The sequence below is a fragment of the Folsomia candida genome, unplaced genomic scaffold, assembly GCF_002217175.1.
Source record: "Folsomia candida strain VU population unplaced genomic scaffold, ASM221717v1 Fcan01_Sc005, whole genome shotgun sequence".
Lineage (NCBI taxonomy): Eukaryota > Metazoa > Arthropoda > Collembola > Entomobryomorpha > Isotomidae > Folsomia > Folsomia candida.
Window position 1 is genome coordinate 2,116,776 of NW_019091197.1, and position 21,463 is coordinate 2,138,238.

The 21,463-nt window shown below is 38.1% G+C and overlaps 3 protein-coding genes and 1 non-coding gene across 8 annotated transcripts; 3 read left to right on the forward strand and 1 right to left on the reverse strand.

The window, feature by feature from the left end:
• The first annotated feature begins 4,449 nt into the window (after positions 1–4,449).
• On the forward strand, positions 4,450–8,043 carry LOC110849609 (zinc finger protein 709). 3 transcript variants are annotated; one of them, XM_035852217.1, is made up of 7 exons: positions 4,450–5,016; positions 5,222–5,478; positions 5,589–5,793; positions 5,862–6,089; positions 6,227–6,658; positions 6,833–7,056; positions 7,250–8,043. In XM_035852217.1, the coding sequence occupies exons 1-7, from the start codon at positions 4,698–4,700 to the stop codon at positions 7,688–7,690; spliced, it is 2,106 nt and encodes a 701-aa protein (XP_035708110.1). In that variant the 5' UTR covers positions 4,450–4,697; the 3' UTR covers positions 7,691–8,043. The 3 variants fall into 3 exon arrangements, with proteins under 3 accessions (XP_035708110.1, XP_035708111.1, XP_021952729.1); XM_035852218.1 differs by having other exon boundaries at positions 4,451–5,016; positions 6,833–7,041; XM_022097037.2 differs by lacking the exon at positions 5,862–6,089 and having other exon boundaries at positions 4,452–5,016.
• A 685-nt stretch (positions 8,044–8,728) lies between these two features.
• Positions 8,729–13,297, forward strand: LOC110849608 (zinc finger and SCAN domain-containing protein 10). 2 transcript variants are annotated; one of them, XM_022097036.2, is made up of 7 exons: positions 8,729–9,137; positions 9,764–10,368; positions 10,551–10,755; positions 11,132–11,563; positions 11,720–11,928; positions 12,310–12,724; positions 12,976–13,297. In XM_022097036.2, the coding sequence occupies exons 1-7, from the start codon at positions 8,819–8,821 to the stop codon at positions 13,011–13,013; spliced, it is 2,223 nt and encodes a 740-aa protein (XP_021952728.1). In that variant the 5' UTR covers positions 8,729–8,818; the 3' UTR covers positions 13,014–13,297. The 2 variants fall into 2 exon arrangements, with proteins under 2 accessions (XP_021952728.1, XP_035708109.1); XM_035852216.1 differs by lacking the exons at positions 12,310–12,724; positions 12,976–13,297 and adding an exon at positions 12,043–12,213.
• Positions 13,298–13,381: 84 nt separating this feature from the next.
• On the reverse strand, positions 13,382–15,457 carry LOC110849610 (protein real-time). 2 transcript variants are annotated; one of them, XM_022097041.2, is made up of 7 exons: positions 14,981–15,442; positions 14,831–14,906; positions 14,691–14,734; positions 14,253–14,367; positions 13,940–14,146; positions 13,799–13,879; positions 13,382–13,731 (listed from the first exon to the last, which is right to left on the reverse strand). In XM_022097041.2, the coding sequence occupies exons 1-7, from the start codon at positions 15,110–15,112 to the stop codon at positions 13,562–13,564; spliced, it is 825 nt and encodes a 274-aa protein (XP_021952733.1). In that variant the 5' UTR covers positions 15,113–15,442; the 3' UTR covers positions 13,382–13,561. The 2 variants fall into 2 exon arrangements, with proteins under 2 accessions (XP_021952733.1, XP_021952732.1); XM_022097040.2 differs by having other exon boundaries at positions 13,799–14,146; positions 14,981–15,457.
• Positions 15,458–16,675: 1,218 nt separating this feature from the next.
• On the forward strand, positions 16,676–16,759 carry Trnal-uaa. The gene has a single exon. It is a non-coding gene; the product is annotated as a tRNA-Leu (tRNA).
• Positions 16,760–21,463: the final 4,704 nt, after the last annotated feature.

Genomic DNA, 21,463 nt, shown 5'->3' on the forward strand with positions numbered 1-21,463 from the left:
TGGCTTCAGAGTTTTCAGAAACTTGAATTTCACACATAATTTATATAATTTTTACACCTGCGTCGGTGCACATAAGCATTGTTTGCTGGGACTTTATTTCTCCACATGCCATTCGTATCCTGTGAAACGGAACTGAATATATGCGGAAAATAAAATTATGTAGATTCTGTCTAAATTTATGCATATACTCACAATTATCTAGCGTCACATAACCGCCACAGGAAAAATGTTGGGAGGTTCTGGATCCCATAATGGCAACGTCTATTATCGCGGGTCACCTCGAGACTTTGATAATTACGCAAGACTGACGGGAGACGCGTCATGGGCGTATGAAAATATGCTGCATCACTTCAAACACGTGGAGAGTTTTAGGGGATGGCTTGTCAATGAGGAGGATAGGGCGGGTATGTTATCGAAATTTTGAAAATTTAATACATATGTAGATATGTACGGAAGACATATATGCATTTATGTATGTATGTATGAAGTCATATGATGGTATTTGATTAACCCTGTGACCGCGGAAGCTGTGGGGACATTAACATTGTAGAGTAGAGAATAGGGATGGGTTTATGTATAGAACTTGGGCAGACGATGGGGACATCGAGTAGTGGGGACACTGTCCCCACACTTCCGGGGCCACTGGTGGTTGATTTGATTAGCCAATTTGACAACGAGTGGGATGTAACAAGATGTAATTTTAGTTGAGACGAAACCCTAGATAAGTTTAAACTATGTATACCTGAATAGTGGAGTTATTGGCAGATCAAAAAAACTTGACTGACATTCCTCACTAAATCCTCACTCAAAAGAAAGAAGGCTGAAATTGGAATCAATCTTGTTATATAAATTCTCTAAAAATGTCACTTCCTTTGAATGACGAAAATGTTCTTGTTTTTATCCCAAATTTCATATTTCCACAAAGTATAAAGTGTAAATTTTCGATTTAAGAAAATTCAATCGAAATCTGCTTGATGTACATATGTCCTACATATTTAGATATGTATGCTCTATAATCCTAACTTAGGATTATAACTTACGATTACGACTTAGGGTTCCTAAGTCCATTGAAAATTGAAGTTGTGGACACCCAAACGATAGCTCAACTAGACTTTGATGTTTTCAAAAATCGAAAAATTACTTTACTTGATGGATATATGTATGGTTCAAAAATAATATTGCCGTTATTCAATTATGTAAAAGCAGGTGACATTTTTTGATAATTTTGTTAATATGATTCTAACGGCTAGTTATTATTTTTGGGCGAGGATTTCGTGGGGGTGGTAGGAGCGGCATGTCAGTCAATTTGTTTAGTTTTGCCTGGGTATACAATCCCGGTAGATGATGTACATACGTTTGTATTTACATAGATTGCTATGGAACGTCTGGACCCATTATTGTGACCACTGACACGCCACCAGTGCTATCAGCATGGTTTGAAGCTGGGAATGAACTAGGCTACAAAATTCGAGATGCCAACGCTTACCAAGAAGAATGTAGGTACATACATGTAGATATGTACTTTACTCATAAACATAAATAGATGATCTGAAAATTTAAAATTTTCCTTGTAGCATTTGTCCCTATGGTGATGTCCTTGTGGGACGGGGTTTGACAAAGTACGTATACCGGGTATGTCAAACCTATCATTTCCCGACCAAGCTTGAGAGTTTTAACGTATTCCAGAGTTGATAAGGTTAGAGTTGAAAGTATTACAGTCATTTAACTTACAATGGAACCTCTTTTCAAGCTACACCGGGAGTATTTGGCGAGCCATATGAAAAAATCAAGCCAAAAATTAAGGATCATGTGGTGCTTATCATTCCGTTGAATGGCCCATTTGAAGAAAATATTGGGGAAAAGTTCAATTTTTTAGTAAATTTTCTCTCCCTTTCCCTTCACGAGGCGAAAACCAAGGCGCTCGTGGGTACTTTGACCCATAATATTTTTCCCCAAAAAGGTCATTCGACGAATGATAAGAGCCATGTGATTCTTAATTTTTCGCTTGATTTTTTTTGTTATAACTCGTTACACAATCCCGGCGTAGCATGAAAAAAGGTTGAATTGTTGGTCACTAAAAATATGTGTAAGTGACAATTATACAGATTTTAATAGATGAGAAAAAATCAGCTTATGGGGTGGCCTATAAGAGACACGGGATTCCTCAGATCGCACACGCTAGACGAGAAGTTATCCTTTCGTGTGATACATTGTCTTCCCCGATGCTTCTAATTCGGTCAGGCATTGGACCGAAAGCCAGGCTAGAAAAGGCTGAAGTAATCTCTAACGAAAAACAATGGGGGTATTCATTACGAGTTCAGATGATTCGTTACGAGTTAGCATAATTTAGAAAAAATACAAACTGAATGCATACTAAAATATTGCATCAGTGTTGCACAAGTCTGCAATTTAATTTTCAAGCCCAATTATTTTGCGAATTTTGACAGTATATATTTCGCTAAGGTTGCTAACGATGCGAAATTTTGAACCCGTAATGAATACCACCAACGTGTCCTGGGTGATGATAATTATTTATAGGGATGGAAATATATTGTCCGTCGTACATCATAAAATACCCAAGTTGTGTTCCATAAAAATCTTTAGATACCCGTAAAATCTCCGCTACCCGGTGTCGGATCAAACCTTAGAGATCACGTCGCCGTTCTACTGCAGTTTACCGCATCCAACCCAAATTCGACTTTGTCCCCCGTCCTACGTGACGACGAGGTGGAGACGGAGTTTCTGAAATTTCAAGGCAATCCGAGGTCCGGTTATTTGGCCAGGATGACCGAAGGTCCGCAAGCCTTCATAGTTTCGTCTCAAGCCAAAGCAGCCGGTGAAGGAGACTGGCCTGACTTGCAGCTTGGATTAGTGCAAGATCCAGTGAATTTATTCGCTACAAAATTTGCCGTTATCCTGGCCCGTCCAGAATCCGTGGGGGAAGTGGGTTTCAATATTAGTGCCTATAGAAGAAATGAATTGGATGCTAATGATGTCTCATTGGCCGTGTTGGACTACAAATACTTGACAAATCCTAGGGATGAGTCCGCTTTGTTGGAAGGTGAACCATAAAAGTTTAACAGGGGGCAATACTTGTGTTTCTAATTGGCTTTTAAATTCTTTAAGCTATAATGCACGAGTTTGGCGTTACTATAAGTTACTAACAATCGAGGGCTTCCAGCGTATGCTCTCCGACTTTGACCAAATTAGTGTCAATCGATAGTAAATTTAGTTAGTATGACATTTACATAAGACACTATCTGCCAATACGCAGGTTTGCCAGAGATGCATATTTGCATTAAGCCATAAAGTTGACAAATTTTACAGCTTCTAAATTTATTTCGCGTTTTTTTCTCTTCGGATGCAAATATCTCTGCCAAACCTTCGCATTGGCAGATCGTGTCGATTGCAATTTGCATATTATATTAATTAAATTTGCTAACTTAACTAGTTTCGTCAAACCCCGAGAGCATACGTTTGTAGTCCTCCATTGTAAGATTCCGAAAATGATGCATCTTTGAAAAAAATATATTTTTGAAATTTAACTTCGGCAAATATTGTAGGGATCTCGATAGCTTTTGGAATCATGGAGGGCACGTCACCATTTCAAGCGATGGGGGTAAAGTACACCGGAGAGACACCGGAAGCTTGTGTTAACTTTCCACAAAATTCTGTTCACTTTTGGCGATGTTACATAAAGCAAGTCTCCAGAGGATGGTTGCATCCAGTAGGGAGTTGCAAAATGGGACATGATTCGGATCCCATGGCAGTGGTAGATAGTAAATCAAGGTACATTTGTAAATTTCTGTGCATTAATTATGCGATTGATTCTTGATAATTTTGACTCCAAGAACTTCTAAATGCAAATACTACACGGTATTACTTATCAAAACCACTTTGGTGGAGCCATATATGAATACCACTTGATATTATTTTAATACCGGATTTGTAACAGGATATTATTTACGACTGTCACAATTGTAAAATATTTCCAAGTCTCCAAGTTACACCAGACCTTATTCTCATTATACAGGGTTCGTGGCATTCAAAATTTGCGTGTCGTCGATGCTAGCATATTACCAAAGTTACCAAACACAAATATCAGCCCAGCTGTAATCGTGTTGGCAGAGAAATTCGTTTCTGAACTACTATCTGGCAAAGGATGAGCTGAATAGTATATAATTGTAACAAATTTATGTAGACTAGAGGAAGATTTTTGTAACAAATTCAAATAGAACAAAGTGATTTATATTTATTTTTGCATTTTCCCCTGTGAAAATATTAAATTCTTTATTATGTAATATATGAAATTCCAAATAAATAAATTCTGTGAATTTGGTGTCTTTTGATGCATATAGGATTTATTGCAAAATCGGAATGCGATGCATCCCGATAATAATTCATGCACTCTTCAGATTCATGAACAAAGATCTGTCTTCAAACACCGCGAGCCAAAAACTCAAAAATCCACACCTGATAAAAACATAACATTTCATAATACGACAAAATATATCTTGGAATAATCAATAATAATAATAATAATAATAATATCTTGGAATATCTTGCTCTCTAACAAAGCTACATTTCTTATCGTGTGACATTTCATGTCTTTTTTCTTCTCCAACAAACAATTATTAAAATATGTTTAACTTTTAAATTCTAACTAATTGTCGCCTTACTACGTAAAATTGGGTGCGATGGATTCGACCTGTTTCTTCTGTCACTTGACGTACTACTCGACCCTGACAAAAGAGGCGAGGAAGACGATTAACAAGTTGTTTTTGACTTATCTCGAGGTCATCAATTTGTCCACGGTCGAAATCCAGGACGCCGTTAACCTCGGCAAAGTCCCCTTTCACGCTTGTCCCCCCTGCGTCACCACGCTCCAAAATATCTCCACCCACATTCTCCAACTCGAAGAGGAAATAAAGAAAATTTGCACAATCATTTCGCAACATTGTGGAGACGGTGAGGTAGTCGGTCGACTTGCAGAATTGAGGAAGCAAATCATCTCAAGTGAGTGAATTGTACAAAAAAGTACAAATTTTCAGGTTGAAATTGTCCTGGTTGCTACATTTTTTAATAAGTTTGCGGCATATGAGATTGAAATTACGTGACATATTTAAATAAATATTGAATAATGCTAGCAACATTTCACTTTTACGCAATTTTGCAGGCTTTGTCCACCCAATTATGAATGATAACAAATTATGTATTTCAGGATCCAGACCAAACGTGCAGCTCAATTTAGAGAATGTGATTGCCCCCGTTGACCCTGAACCATTGAAGCTGGAGAATTACCCTGAAATTAAGCTGGAAAATGACGTTGAAATTAAGCTAGAGAATGACGTTGAAGTGAAGCTGGAAACTGACCCCGGCGAAGAATCTGACGTTGATCTCGACGACTTCATGATCCATCCAGATAATGATAATGACGACATGGATACTTTCGAAGATCCTTTGTCCGTCCCGGCAGTAGTAATTTGAATTTTTCAATTGCATATAAGTACACTATGGATTTTTGCTAACTTGCTTACAAAGTAAAAAAAGTTTCAATATTACTGAAATTGCAAATCGTCTCCTCACAGACACCGCCGTCTCCGCCGTATAAACGTGTCGGCCGCCCGCCGAAAAAAAATTCCTACCCTCCTGGATGGAAGAAGCCGTTCCGTGGCGTTGAGGTCACCCGCGTGGATCACAAACAATCCCTGAGTTTCCAGTGTGGAGAATGCGACTTTAATCACAGATTTTGGAAGCATATGAGGTGCCACATATTAGAAAAACATCAACCCGGTAGAGAAAATATAATTTAGTCTCGCAAATTTGTAATTAAGTCAAGGTTAACAATTATATGGATTTAGTGGCCGCTGAAGCATGGGGACAACGTTCCCGAGTTATTCAATGTCCCCATCATCTCCCCATGTTTATTAAAATCCGTCCCTTCCAGTTAATGTCCGCATTTGTCCCCACAGCTTCCGCGACCACTGGTCCCTCCCCCCTTGTAACGGGTTACATCCCCTTTTTAACATGGGGCGCAAGTGGATGGGTGCTGCTTTATGAACCTTCCCGAATCATTGATTGCAAAAATGGTACCTACGTATTAATTAGAATTTGGACAGATTCGATTATAATCCGCTCAATCGTTAACCTCTTGACTCCCGACATGACTTAATATTATAAAGTTACACAGTTTCCTAATGTGATCAAATAACACGTATTTTTTTAGTGTTAGAGGCTTTCAACTTCAAATGCTCCCATCCCTCATGTGGCGTCTTATTTGCGACGCAGGAACTTCTCTCAAGCCATATCACGCTCAAGCACACGATCCATTCTTGCGGAAATTGTGATTTTACTTGCAATTTACCCAGCCACCTTCTCCGACACATCAGCGAGGCCCACCCCGAACTTCCAGACCCCTTAAAGTGTCCCACGTGTGTAAAGGTCCTCTCATCCCAATTGCAGTTCGACGCACATGTCACAAGGTGTAAGGACGAAACAAAGCCTCAGCGACCCACCAGCGTGCAAACGTCCAGCACAACGTGGACCTATTTAGACGTCGCAATGTCCAAGGTTGGCGACAAGGTCCTCTGCAGCCTGTGCGATTACACAAATCCTAAAAAGTTCCAGGTCATGCAGCACATTCGGGCCGTTCATAAAAGTAAATCGGTTAATTTCCGTAGTTAGTTTGTACTCTAGAAAAGTCCTTAAAGATTGGAGCAAATCTTTAAAACGTGTAATATAAAATTTTCTGAAACGGCGATAGTTTCGATTTTTCAAGTAATTTAAGCAAGTCGATTGACATTAATAATATTGTTGTACCTCTTTTACATAGAACATTTGCCGTTCAGATGTCCCAGCTTCGCGTGCAGCTGGCCCTTCGCCAACCAATCCCAGCTCGACGAACACCTCGCCAGCACGGGACACGGCCCCCAAGTCTGCGACGTTTGTGGCAAAGTCGCCAAGTCAAAGGACTCCCTGCAGCAACATGTCAAAACTGCCCATAAAAAACAGGATCGCTTCATCTGCACGACATGTGGGAAGGTGGGTTCCCTCAAGGTTGTATATTTATAAATATATTGAGGGTATTCGTTATTTCGAAGATGTGTTGCGAAGCGACGTTTTTAAATGACATGAATACTTGAATACCCACATTATTTAATTTCTTGCCACTTAAAATCCTACTTTCGACGGCACAATATGCTAATTTGCATGCCACAAACCTGAAGAATATTCAAATTATCTTCCGCAGGGTTTTCCCTACCTGTCTGGCTGTAAGGTGCATGAATCCACGTGTACCCCCGCAAACCACAAGCCAAAGAAACTCAACGCGGAAGAAAAGGCTATACTCGCTGCAGGCCGGAAATCAATTTTGGAACAAGAAATCATTTCAAATTCCTGTAAACACTGTGCCAAGAGAATATTCGGTTCTTACGAGTCCCTCTCATTCCACGAGGAGAAATGTCGCGTCGGATCACGTACAGATGTTCAAGAAGGAGAGGAAGTTATCAGGAGAGGTGTTCGTCTAATCGATGACTCTGTTGAGCTTTCACTGGTCAAGGTCAAGGAGCCTCACGACATAAACCTGCACAAGTGCTGGGGGTGCAATCAGACCTTTCATCATAAACCGCCTGCTCTGGCGCATATCCGTGCTGCGCGCCATGGCGACAATTACATAACTGCAACTTTGTAAAAAAAACTGTATATTACCAAAATTACCAAACACAAATATTCACCCATCTGTTATCGTGGTGGCGCAGAAATTCGCATCTAAACTAATATCCGGATACAAATGATAAGAATAGTACAACAAATTTATGTATACAGAAGCAGGCCAATTTTTGCAACAAACCCAAACAGAACGATTTCTTTTTTACAAGTTTTCGCCATGAAAATATTTAATTGTTTATTTATTTTTGAAATTCTAAGTAAATCAATTCTGTGAATTTTAGTGTTTCTTGATTCATAACTAAATTATTTATTTATTGTACTAAAAAAAGTAGAAATCGGTCGATGAATAAATAATTCTGCATACTCATGAACAAAGATCTGTGTTGGATTTAGCCATAAATCTCCATATTTAATATGATATTTAGTTTCATGTATGTATTTTGGAAAATGAGTAATTTTACATGGAAAAAGTGAGACTCCGAGCGGGCGTCTCAAATTGGTAAAAAAGGAGCGTTTTTTGTGTGAATGCGCAGTTGAGTTGACGAAGGACAAAGAACTGGTCGTGTCATTCACAGTTTAGAGAGAATTAATATATTTTTAGTTTGAAATTATTCTCTAATTAACTGCTTTTGTGTAAATAAATTGGTGTGTAAAGAAGAGTAAAGCCAAAGAGTATCTCTTTCTCAGTTTATTTTGCATTCAAGTATAGTTTTTTGACCAACGGGTCTTGTTTTTAAGACCAGACACTTAAGCTCTACGGTTCTCAATCAGAGTTACGCTTGGGACGGGTAGTCGCAAGGACCGAGCTCAAACAATCTGTCTTCATTTCATGCAATAAGAGGCCGTGCATATGTTACGTCCCAATTTGTAAATTCCCTGAAAAACAAGTTGCTGGATAAAAATATTAAATTTACGACAAATTTTTTCCTCATATTTATTAACAATTTTCAAGACCAGAATGTCCCCATCGTGCGTGGACGACCCCAGACAAAAACACCGCGAGCCTAAAATTACAAAATCCACACCTGATCTAATACCAACACATCTCACCGTACTTTTTTTTCTTCTTCAACAGAATTTGCAAATTTGTAATTATTAAACTGTATTTAATTTGTAATTTCTGATTAATTATTTCCTACACTTTGGTACGATGGAGTCGACCTGTTTCTTCTGTCACTTGACGTATTGCTCGACCCTGACGCTAGAAGCGAAGAAGAAGATGAACAAGTTGTTTTTGACTTATCTCGAGGCCATTAATTTGTCCACGGTCGAAATCCAGGATGCCGTCAACCTCGCCAAAGTCCCCTTTCACGCCTGTCCCCCCTGCCTCACCACGCTCCAAAAAATCTCCTCTTACATTCTCCAGCTGGAAGAAGAAATGAAGAAAATCTGCATAACCATTTCGCAACATTGTGGAGATGGGGGACTGGTCGGTCGACTTGCAGAATTAAGGGGGCACGTCATGGCAAGTGAGTGAATTATTATTATAAACCCGTGCAAATTTTTAGGTGAAAATCGAAGCAAGTTTGCAAAATAGGAGACCGAAATTAAGGGCCCGGGGGAAGATTTACTTGATTTTATGTTAGCAACAATAATTGCCAGGGCCCCAAGATTATTATCGCTCTGTTAGGTTACGACCACAATTAATTGACACCGTTTCTATGGGACACTCACGTTCAAAAGCTTTGGTTTTGTCACTGCTTTTGAAAAAGTTTCCCTCAAGTCCCTCAAGTTTTTGAAAAAAGTTGTTTCTTTTGTTCCATGGATACTCAAAATGCAATTCCTGCCATTAATTTGGCAATTCTAAGCCAATTTGTCCTCACTTTACGACCAAATACCTCCACTGCACAAGAGGGCAGATCGTCAAAACAAACTCAAGTAAAATCTAAAGATATGATTAACGCATTAAACATAATTTAAAAAATCTGCCCTCTTGTGCATTGCTGAATTTTATCGTCAAAGTTGACGTGATTTCTAAGCAACTTCCCCCAGGCCCTTAAGTGCATATTTAAATATGTATAGCGCTGGCAAAATTTCACTAATTTTTAGCAGGATTTGCCAATTATGAATGATGAAAAATTATAATGTGTTACAGGATCGAGACCAAAAGTGGAGCTGAATTTGAAAGGTGTGACCTCTACTTATCAACCGTCACCGGTACTGTTCACTGACCCAGATCCAAGTAAACTTCCCCCAGCCCAACGTAGAATTCTACCCGCTCCACAAATAATTCAACCCGCTCCACAAATAATTCAACCCGCTCAACGTTTAATTCACCCAGCTCAACGTAGAATTCTGCCAGCTCCAAGTATAATTGACCCCGCTACAAAAATAATTTCCCCCGCTCCACAAGTAATTCCCCCCGCTCCACAAATAATTCAACCCGCTCAACGTTTAATTCAACCCGCTCCACGTTTAATTCACCCTGTTGACCCTAAACCATCCGAGATTATGACTGTCCTCGTTGATCCTAAACCATTGAAGTTGGAAAATGACGCTGTAATTAAGCTGGAAAATGACGCTGAAATTAAGCTAGAAAATGACTATGAATTGGAATTGGAAACTGACCTTGAATTGAAGCTGGAAACTGACCCCGCGAAAGAAGCCGAAGTTGACCTCGACGACTTCATGATCAATCCAGATGGCAATGACGACATGGACGTAGATCTTTCCGAAGATCCTTTGTCCGTTTCGACAGAAGTAATTCGAATTTTTTAATTGCGTTGGCTCGAATTTTTTTAGCTACAAAATGTAAAAACACACGGACTTATTTTTTAAATATGACCACAAATACTGCGGATTTCAACGAAATTGCTTATCTACAAAATGTATAAGTAAAACAAGTTTCAAGTTTCTTACTGAAATTTTAAATCTCCTCACAGGCACCTCCGCCTCCGCCGAAACGACGTCTCGGCCGCCCGTTGAAATATAATCCCTACCCTCCAGGATGGAGAAAGACGTTCGGCGGGGTTGATGTCACCCGCGTGGATCACCGATACACGAGCGGCTTCCAGTGTGGAAGATGCAAGTTTAAGCACCAAATTTGGAAGCATATGAAGAACCACATCTTACAAAAACATGGATCTGGTAGGAAATATGATTTAGTCTCGCTAATTAATAGCGCTAGGCAAGGTTAACGATTGTGTGTTATAATCGGTTATGATTATAAACCAAAACTGTGCGATTAATCTCGAAACAATTAGTAATTAGGACTAGATTTTACTTTCTTTCAGGAACGAAAATACGCAAGTCAATTGCAGTTTTAGGCTTTCGTTTCTCTTCAAAAGTTTCTTGGAAAATGCGACAATAATCGAGTATTGATCGTGTATTTTGACCATCATTCTTAAAAAAAGATAATCCAATGGCCAATGGAGAATTTGGACCTGATTATAATCCACATAATTGCTAACCTTGACTAAATATCGCAAATATCACCAAGTTTACACAATTTAATTTTTTTTAGTTTTAGAGGCTTTCAAGTTCAAATGCTCCTCATGTGGCGTCTTATATGCGACGGAAGAACTTCTCTCAACCCATATCACATACAAGCACACGGTCCACTCTTGCGGAAATTGTGATTTTACTTGCACGTTCCTCAGCCAACTTGACCGCCACATTAGCGAGACCCACCCAGAACGTTTAAAGTGTCCCAAGTGTGGGAAAATCGTCTCGTCCCTATCGCAGTTTGACATGCATGTTGAAAACTGTCGGGTTGGTGTCGAAATGGACGATACAAAGTTTCTGCGACCTACCAGCGTGCAAACGTCCGCCACAACGTGGACGTATCTCGACGTCGACATGTCCCAGGTTGACGACAAGATCCTCTGCAGCCAGTGCGATTTCTCATATCCTAAAAAGTATCATGTCATGAAGCACATTCGCGCTACTCATACAAGTAATGGGGATAATCTTATTGTTAGTTTGTACTGTGAGAGAGATAAAAGTATTGAAATATGAGAGAAAATTGTAAAAACATATTTTCTGAGGTCCTGTTAATTTCCACTTTTAAAGTGTCTTAGGTAAATTAATGATATCATTTTACCTCTTGTAGAACACCTGCCGTTCAGATGTCCCAACACCGTGTGCGGCTGGCCCTTCGCGAACCAAACTTTGCTCGACGAACACCTCGCCAGCACGGGACACGGCCCCCAAGTCTGCGACATTTGTGGGAAAGTAGTCATCTCCAAACACACCCTGCAGAATCATGTCAGACTTGTCCATGAGAAACAGGATCGCTTCATCTGCACGACATGTGGAAAGGTGGGCTTCCTCAAAATTAAGATTGGTGTATAATTCAGTACCGAACTTTTACAAAATTCACAAATACTCCCAAAGAAAATGACCTTACAAAATTTTTATAACTTGCATACTCAGATCGAGAGAGTCTTTTCATTTGGTAACAAAGTTACCAAGGACTGCGTGAATTACCTCAATATCATGGCTATGGGCTGTCATATCAAAAACTATTTGGAGTAGAAATTGAGCTGACAAAATCGTAGAATTATCCAATTTTTTAATAGTTCCTTCCCACGTAAACTTTCTAGATACTTTTTTTGATGGTACAATATGCTAAATTTGAAATTTTCATGCCAAATGAATGTACACCGCTTATGCTAAATCCATAATTATTCACTTCCGAAGGGTTTTCACCAACTGTCTTCCTGCACCTATCATGAATCCAGGTGTCCCGCCGCAAATGGCGGGAAGGCAAGGAAACTCAACGCGGAAGAAAAGGCTATACTCGCCGAGGCCCGGAAGTCAATTTTGGAGCAAGAAATAATTTCAAATTCCTGTAAACACTGTGCCAAGAGAATATTTGGTTCTTTAGCGTCATTCTCATTCCACGAGGATAAATGTCGCGTCGGATCACGTACAGATGTTCAAGAAGGAGAAGAAGTTATCCGGAGAGGCGTTCGTCTAATCGACGACTCTGTCGAGCTTTCACTGGTCAAGGTCAAGGAGCCCTACGACATAAACCTGCACAAGTGCTGGGGGTGCAATCAGACCTTTCATCACAGACAACTTGCTCTGGCGCATATCCGTGCTGCGCGTCATGGTATATACAAAAATAAAGCCAACTTTGTAATGAACTGTGTAATTTTCATTTAGTAAAATTGTTATTAGTGGCAACTAATTTCAATCAACCCGTCTACCTAAATTCTGAATTCTGATTGGGCTGAATTTGATATCAACATTTTGTTAGAATTTTGAAAAATAAAGTTTACACAGTTTCATATAATTCTTTGCGGTAAACGTTCATTATAACATTGTTTAAACTTTAAATTGAACTGCTCTTAATTTTTTCAGGACACTCTGATGCTGCTCCGTCCGAATCAGAAAAGTAGCTTCTACGCAAATTTTCTTAAATAATTGTTAAATTCTTAAGCGTACAAAACTGATCTCAGTTTGCTAATTTAGGAATTAATAATTTTATTAATTTTATTATTTCCAATGTACTTTACCCTACTTTTATATTTTCGCAGGATCCGAAATGTAAAAATTAGTTTATATATTTAGGAATATTTACATGTTCGTTATTTACAGCAGTAAATTCTTCTCAGGTCGATAATTGACTTTGTAAAACTGATCGGTAGTTTTTACTATATTAAAACGTTTCATATTTCTCCAATGCACTCATAATTTAAAATAATAATTTATATTTATTCCACATTTGAGCTTGATGATAAATACACTTAAATTGGAAAACTGTTGCTGAATTTCATACTTTTAAGTAATCGCAGTTTTTATTAATTAGGAGAATTAGTATACATAAATATGTATCCTGACATGCAAATTTTAGAAGAAGCCATTTATGCAGGGTTTTGTAACATTGTAAAGTCAGTAAATTCCGGAAACTTAAAATCTTCTACAAAATTGGACTGGGTGAATAGCTTCATAGTTTCGTTCCCCCGAAATGTGACCCCAACTGATCTCCCGGAATTAACGAAAGGAGAAACTTTTTCCAGACGGCCTTATTCGTTCCGAATACGTGAAGAGAATCTCGCATAGCAGAACTCATCACTGGACGAACCAGATTGAGCACGATTTCAAACGCGGCTGGGGCTGGATAAATAAATTCGGAAACTTATTTTTTGTAATTTAAAAAAATCTTTAAAGGTCTCAACCATACTATTAATGATAATTATCTTATCCGCCCCGAACGGGTAGTAGGCCTCGTGCGCCGTGATGAAACGGAGGTAAACGGGAAGACCTGCAATTATTGGCGTGCAAAATTTTAGTTGGCAATTTTTTTGCAAAAAAAAATACTTACATTGTAAACAACCGTGCTGTACAAGATTAAAGCTATCCATGTTCAGGACCACTTGCCACTGGGTAACGTTTTGGCCATTTTCTTGACTTTTGCGAACACGTGTCGCCCCAGACTCAACGGCACGAAACATGTATCGCACCAAATTGTCGGCATCTCCGCTAACGACGGCATTCCGAACGTCCCACTCTGATACGTCGGCAGCAATTACTTAACATTTTTTATTTACAGTTAGTATGCATGTAGTTTTGTAAAAAAACAATTTAAAAAATAGTTCACGTGTGGGTGGAACATATGCATGTTTTTATTTAAACACCTGGCCTTCCAGCGTAGTCGGTCCCGGTATCGTCGAAATAAAAATTATCTTGAAAATTAGTCCAGTCGTCGTCGAGGATGGAGTCAATTTTATTTTCTTCTCGCCATTTCAGATTCTGTGGCAATTACGGTATCGAACTTAATTATGTATGCGCATATCATATTATATATATTTCACGCTAAATAATAAGGCAGACATTGGTACTTGTAAAATCCATAAGTTTTATAAAATCATTTTACGAAATTTTACAAAATAAAAAAGAAGCCCTTAATCTGAGCAAGCTAATATTTTCCTTTGGAAATATTTGCAAGATTTTGCAAAACTTTTTAAATGAGTTTAACGAATTATGGATTTCATAATATTGCAAAACACTACATGAATTGTTACATATAAAGAAATATGAAAGAAAATCAATCTCATTCTAAGTAGTTCGCGTACCGCTTTAAATGCTGTTTCGGCTTGTTGAATGTTCAAATTGTGTCCTGTGATGCGATAAATATTTAAGAGAAGAAAATCACATCATAAAATTTTCTATCCTAAAAATTCGATTTGCATGGAATTTACATTTGTTTGTATACCTCGCAACCATCGGATCAATGCGAGATCAGATTTTTGCCAATCCTGTGACGGGATTTGCTTCACCGTAATTTTGAACTTCACAAATAAATTTCAGAGTAATAACTGTAATGCGTATAAAATTTTGATAAAATACTTGAATAAATACAAACCTTTTCCAATTTTTGTTTCTCGAGGGACGATAACCGCAATTCTTTTTCTATTTCTATCCCCTCCACGTGCACGTCAATTACAACAAATAGCATGCAAGTAATTAGGGCTGAGGATAACTTGTAGAAATCCATTTTAATGAAGGTGGAACAGTAATTAATTGTATGTATGGTTTGTCCCAAAAATGTTGAGGATGAAAACAGACCGGATTATGTATATATTAGCGAGGGGAATTCCTCAGGGGAAATATGTATGTATCTAATTTGCACAAATATTTAATGAAATTGTGTTGGTATTTGGTATATTTAGAAAAAATTGGCACGTTAACTATCGTCAAACGTCGCATTACGTAAGGTCACTTTATGAAAAGTTGAAGGTGTGATGTACCTGACAAGATCACAAATTTGACGTGAATATCATCTTGAGGTTACCAGGTGCATGCGTGTGCATGAAAATACATATGTAATAAATATTTATGGAGTTTAATTACTTGGAAAATACAGAAAAGTTGTGTGTGTGTGGCAGATACTTACATAGATAACTCTAATTCTAAGATACAGGTATGCATATGTATACAAGTACATATTGTATGCACATTGTACATATGTATGTATGATGGTTATAGTATGAAAAGCCCTGTGATCACCGATTAAATGAAGAACATATGTACATATGTACCTTATATACAAAATTGTGAAATATGTACATACATACTATACGTACATAACATACAGGATCTATGACTGGAACTAACAATGGACTTTTTTGCAACAACAATACGAAGTGGTTAGTATCGATCTATTTATCTACATGCATCTTCATATTCATACACCCTTAGGATGGATTAGGCCGAAAACCATCCTGTTGATGGCTTATTAATGAATTTCCTTCAACTTTGAACCTTTGTTTCTCATAAAGTACTCGGAATTTTTAAAACCATTATTATTATTCCCTGTTGAAGGCAAGTTAATGGATGTTCATAAATATGGGCCTGCTTATTATAAATTATAAATGACAATTTGGATATCTTTTGCAAAAATTGTATATGCATTTATCAATGTACCACGTCCACGTGCAAAAAGAATCTCACATTTGCATAACTGGAATGTATAAAATAATTATGTCAAGCAACCCTCCTGATTTGCCAAGCAATAAATAAATGTACATATGTCGCCAAATATCAAATATGTATGTAAATGTATATACATATATGTACTTATAAATATACATGCGTTATATGTGTGTGTGGCATGTTGCATTTACACGTGTTGGGAATAAATTCGCAAATTTTCCCGTATATATTCAGCACACGTAAAATTTTGGATTTTTGTAAACAACTTCTTACCCCTTGGCTGGTCGTCTGGTACAAAGTTTTATAAAAATTTACGGAAAATTTAAAATAAAAATGGAAATGTGCATTTATTTTGTATTAATTTGAAAATAAATGCACATGCACATTTCCATTTTCAGTAGTTTCGTATATATATATAATTCATATACTTTAAACAACTTTCACCCTCAAGAATTTACAAGAAATCAGTACACATTTTCATATTTTAGTAATATAATTTTAATTTGCACATAACTAGTTTAAAATTGTGCGAAATTCCGTTCTGAAAAGTGGTTGCCATGGAGAAATCAGATATGCTCTTTCGTACGTACAAGAGCGAGCAGGAAGCCAACATCGCTCAATCAATGCCAGGTTGGCCGAGTGGTCGAAGGCGTTGGACTTAAGTTCCAATCCACGTAAGTGGGCGTGGGTTCGAACCCCACACCTGGCAAATCTTTTGCACCTCTTCAAACCTACTTTTGCACTTTCTTTTTGCACTTTACCATATATGAGCGATCTTGTAAGGATTGCTATTCCATGGCACTTTACACATTAACATACTTTTCAAAATTGTGTACAAATTTACGTTCATACGGGAGAAACAACGTGAATTTGAAAAAAATGCATATATTTTTACGCCAAATATAATTTATTTTTAGGAGCCGTGCAAATTTGGTAATGTTTAGATTTCTTAAATAGTGAGAAATCATAATAGCGATTATGCTAATGAATAATATAACTATGTAAGGGGATGATAAAGAGCAAATACATAATTGAAATTGTGTAGATGTAGTGTGAAAATTTTTCATAATTTTTCATGATGGAATTATTTTATTATAATTGGTTTTCTAATAGTACTTGCTAAATTACGACATTCCTAACAAGTATAATTAAGCTAATGGAAAAATACTAAAAAGTTTTCAGGTCTTGTGCAAATTATTTCCTGTATTTTTCACATGCATGCATTTTTACTGAATTACATATTGTATATAATTTTTGCAAATCTTGATTCAATGACAAAATTTGCAAAAAAATAATGTCCAAACAAATGATGATAGGAATTGGGTCACTCTGCATTCGAAATTATAGGTCATCGTTGTCATAGTGATAATATGTACTATTAATATGTATCATAATATCTAGTTTCAGTTTTGGCTATGGCTTTGATAAAACTACTTTATGCTAAATATTTTAGAAAATTTGTATAAGAAATAAATTTAGTGCGAGCAGCGTAAATTTAATTTTAATTTGTCGATTATTTCTAGTTATCCCCGTTAGTAATTAAAAATCTTTCCCGCACCCATTAGGTAAATATGTGGGTATGATTTGGATATGATTTTAGCGGACAGAATTAAAAAACGCGGTAATTAAGGATTGTCTACATACAAGTATGTACGGATTGCAGGTCAATTTTATTAATAAACGAAGCAAGCCCCAAGCAAAACCTATTCATTACAGACAAAACAATTAGCATAAACTGAGAACATTTGTCAATCAAAACAATTAATAAATTCAATCAAATAAATTATAAATTCAATCAAAAGCTACGATATATTATTTCAACAAGTCCGATACATTAACAATTCAAAGTCCAGTCCAGAGTCGTTACATTAGAGATAGAGTAAATTTATTTGCAGGTCGGCTTGTGATTTTTCCAGTCCAATTTCTGGCACAGCTTGGTACAGTATGACGCTCGTCTGCAGCCCGCACAATACATCAAGTCGCTGGGCTTGTCGGAGCAAAAAAGATCGCGGCCATTGTTTATCGGAGTGGTTGCTAACTGCTCGGGATGTATTTCGTCAAGTTCACCACAGTAGGCGCAGAATATTTTCTTCAAGTATTTTCCGAGCAGACGTTGCAAAACGGGGATGAAACCGTCCGCCGCAGAGGGCTCGAGTGGAGCGTCGATATGCTATTAGTAATATATAATCGTGAACAAAAACCTTACATACAGGGTGGTTTAAATGTCAGGTTACAATGGCAAATTTTTCAATGGGAAAAATTCGCAAATTTCCATTAGTTACGAATTTGGGAGTAAGATTTTTATTAATTTTTATCGAAACTTATGGAACACTGATGTCAAAATTCTTAAAATAATGAATTTCTGAGGCAAAATTTCGGTAACTAATGGAGATTTCCGAATTTTTTCCATTGAAAAATTTGCCGTTGTAACCTGACATTTAAACCGCCCTGTATTTGAATAAGATGCGAATTACTGGCTCACTTGAGCTACAACGAGTCCCGGGAAATTTTCCTTGTACTCGTCCAAAATTCCGTGAATGACGACACTCCCATTTGTCCCTTTGTATCCGAACTGTCGCCCTGTGGGGTCCACGATGTACACAGTTCCGTCCGGTAGTTCCGCCGAGAGGACGGCATGTCGAATAGTCAACTTGTCCCCTGCGTCGCTCATAGTTGTCATTACTTTCCGCGTATCAAACCGGATAAATTCTGGGTCAGGATGGTCCCCTGGCTCAGCACCGAAGTATGTCGCTGGTCCCTCAACGGCGCGGGTAACTTTCTGATTGACAGAGTAAACATTGATTGGAACGACTTCGAAGATTGTGGGTCGCAGAGATGACAGCGGGATCTGTGACATCATACAAAATTATAATAGCTACGAACATTATGTAAATCCTGTTTAGTTAGCTTACTTTGTCGCCCGTGGGAAGTATCCAATTCTTAAAGCCCATTTCTTCCAAAGATGGCACACTCGCCAAAATTCCGGCCACCAAAGCTCCCGTCTTACCAAGAAAGGTTAACCCCCAGTAAACTTCAATATTCTGTTCATCACTCAGCAAGATAGGTTGTGGCGATACAAGGACTCGATTTTGTGCGAGGGACGCATGAAGTTTGTCATTCACCGTCCAAATGTCCATGAAACCACGCAAGTTTCTGATTTCGAAGAAGGGTTTTTCGCCCTCGTCCGGAGGTAGAAGTGGGTCAAGAGCATTGCACGAGGAACCGATACGGAAAGTGTCATCAGTCGTTAGTAGAGTAGCTTTAAGCGGCCTGTGATAGTTATAAAGTTTGCCAATTGTAGTACATAGATTTATTGACAAAATTACATAAAAAAATTGTGTCGAACTCACCAGTGAGTTCCATTTGTAAGCAACACGTTTGATCGAGTACCAGGAAATAGAGGTGCTAAACCCTGCTCCCTGGTGGTGGTTGCCTGGCCATGTATTTTTCTCTCTTTTGCAAGAGAACACTACACAACTCACACTTTGTCAATGTTCCCGGCCACGTAGGAACACAGAATTATTTATTACTGTCTACACAAGCAGCCCATGTTAATTTTACCTTTTCGAAAAATCGCCTGAGGTTTTAAACTTTTTTGTTTGCTCAGGCCCAAAGGCATCGATTGGCTTATCTCACTATAAGCGATTTTTGTCCGTCTTCTCGATAATAGAGTTTTTCAATGCATTTCAAATTTCTAATTTTTTCGAATTTTCGAATTTTAAAAATTTTTTTCTATCAATGAATGATCGATTAATGAAATCCGTAAATGTAACCTACCCCTTTGAATCTATACTTTGGCTACGAAAGCATTTTCAATGCATTTACAAATTTTCTTTTAACTGCTATATCTTTGCGAAAAAAATTAATTTTCAAATTTTGATTTTTATGGTATGTTTTATTTTATATCATGCATCTACTATAAGATTGTGGAAGATATCTCAAATATGGGTGCGACGACGATCGTGTGGGTTCAGATGGAATGAGCCACTGGAACAATGCTTTTGGGAGCGATGAAGGACTGATCATTTGCCTACTTCCTCCTGAACCAGATGAAGATTCCACATCCACCAGAATGTCACCCTTTGACAGGAAAACGGGTATATTTTCCTCCACGTTCAAAATGGTTGGCATATGTTGGCATGCTTGGAGGATGCCGACAGCACGATGAGTGTACTTAACGAGGTCCAAATCTTCCATTTTCTCCTCGTTAGAGGACGATCCTGTCGCCATATCGCCTTTTAGTTTACCTCCGTGTCGACGAACCACCCTGAAACAAAGGAATAATTAATTACTGTCGTGAAGGGTGAATAAAATGATGAAATTTAAGTAATCTGCTGAGCACCACGCCCTCTAAGATAAATTAATAAACCGTTGCAAACGAAATGTAGCAAAGGGGTGAAAACACACGGAATTGTCTTTGTGACACGCCCACATCGTCTTACTGCATTTTCCCGTCATTGTCTCACATTACCCCACGTCTTATTTTGCCCCGTTTTGACACCCCCACCCGCGTACTTCAAACGTACACGACAATACCTTTCAATAGACACCCCACATGACAAAAGTCATTTTTTCGACATTCGACACCTCCCACACGGTCATGGAGTCGTCGCACGTCGAAATGATGGCGATTTCTGAAATTCCCGCAAAAAATACGTCTAAAACGGTGGCAACAAAAAATTCGCCAATTTTCGACTTTGGCGTCGTCTACACGGTCACGGCACGTCAAAACTATGTCCATTTTCGAAATCCCCATCCAAAAATACGTCTAAAACGGTGGAAACTAAAAATTCGACACGTTTGACCGTTGGCGTCATCACCGTGGCGCCGTGACCTAATGACCTACAACGCCCATCTTCGAACTCATCCCGTCCCCAAAAATTAGAAACTCGTTGGCGTAAACCGGATGTCAAAATTCGAATCCGTTCTAAAGTTATCGTGGATACAGACGGACGGACAGACGGACAGACGGACAGACGGACGGACAAGACATTTCCATAAAGGGGTTTTCACCCCTTAATAACCCGGTCCGGATTATTTTCCCACTACGTCTTTCGCGATTTGTTAATGTATGTAGAAGAAAGTTATGGATTTATTTAAAAACGAATTTCAAATTTTACCTGAGGAATTATTACTGGAAAACTTATTAATTTGGCAGACTGGCAAGTGGAAACGATGACTGCGCTGTAGCTCTGACCACCACTAACTGACTTGAATTTAGAGCTAAGTTTCAACGAGGCAAATGCAATATTTTGAGAATGAGAAGTTGCGAACATTTACATTTACATGCAAAACAAAACAAATGGTTTCTGATATTTCCGAAATCAAATTCGGAAAATACTTGGTTTCCTTGTCCCTGAATTATACAATTTCAACGATTTTGAAGGCTTGATCGAAAAATGGTTAAATTATT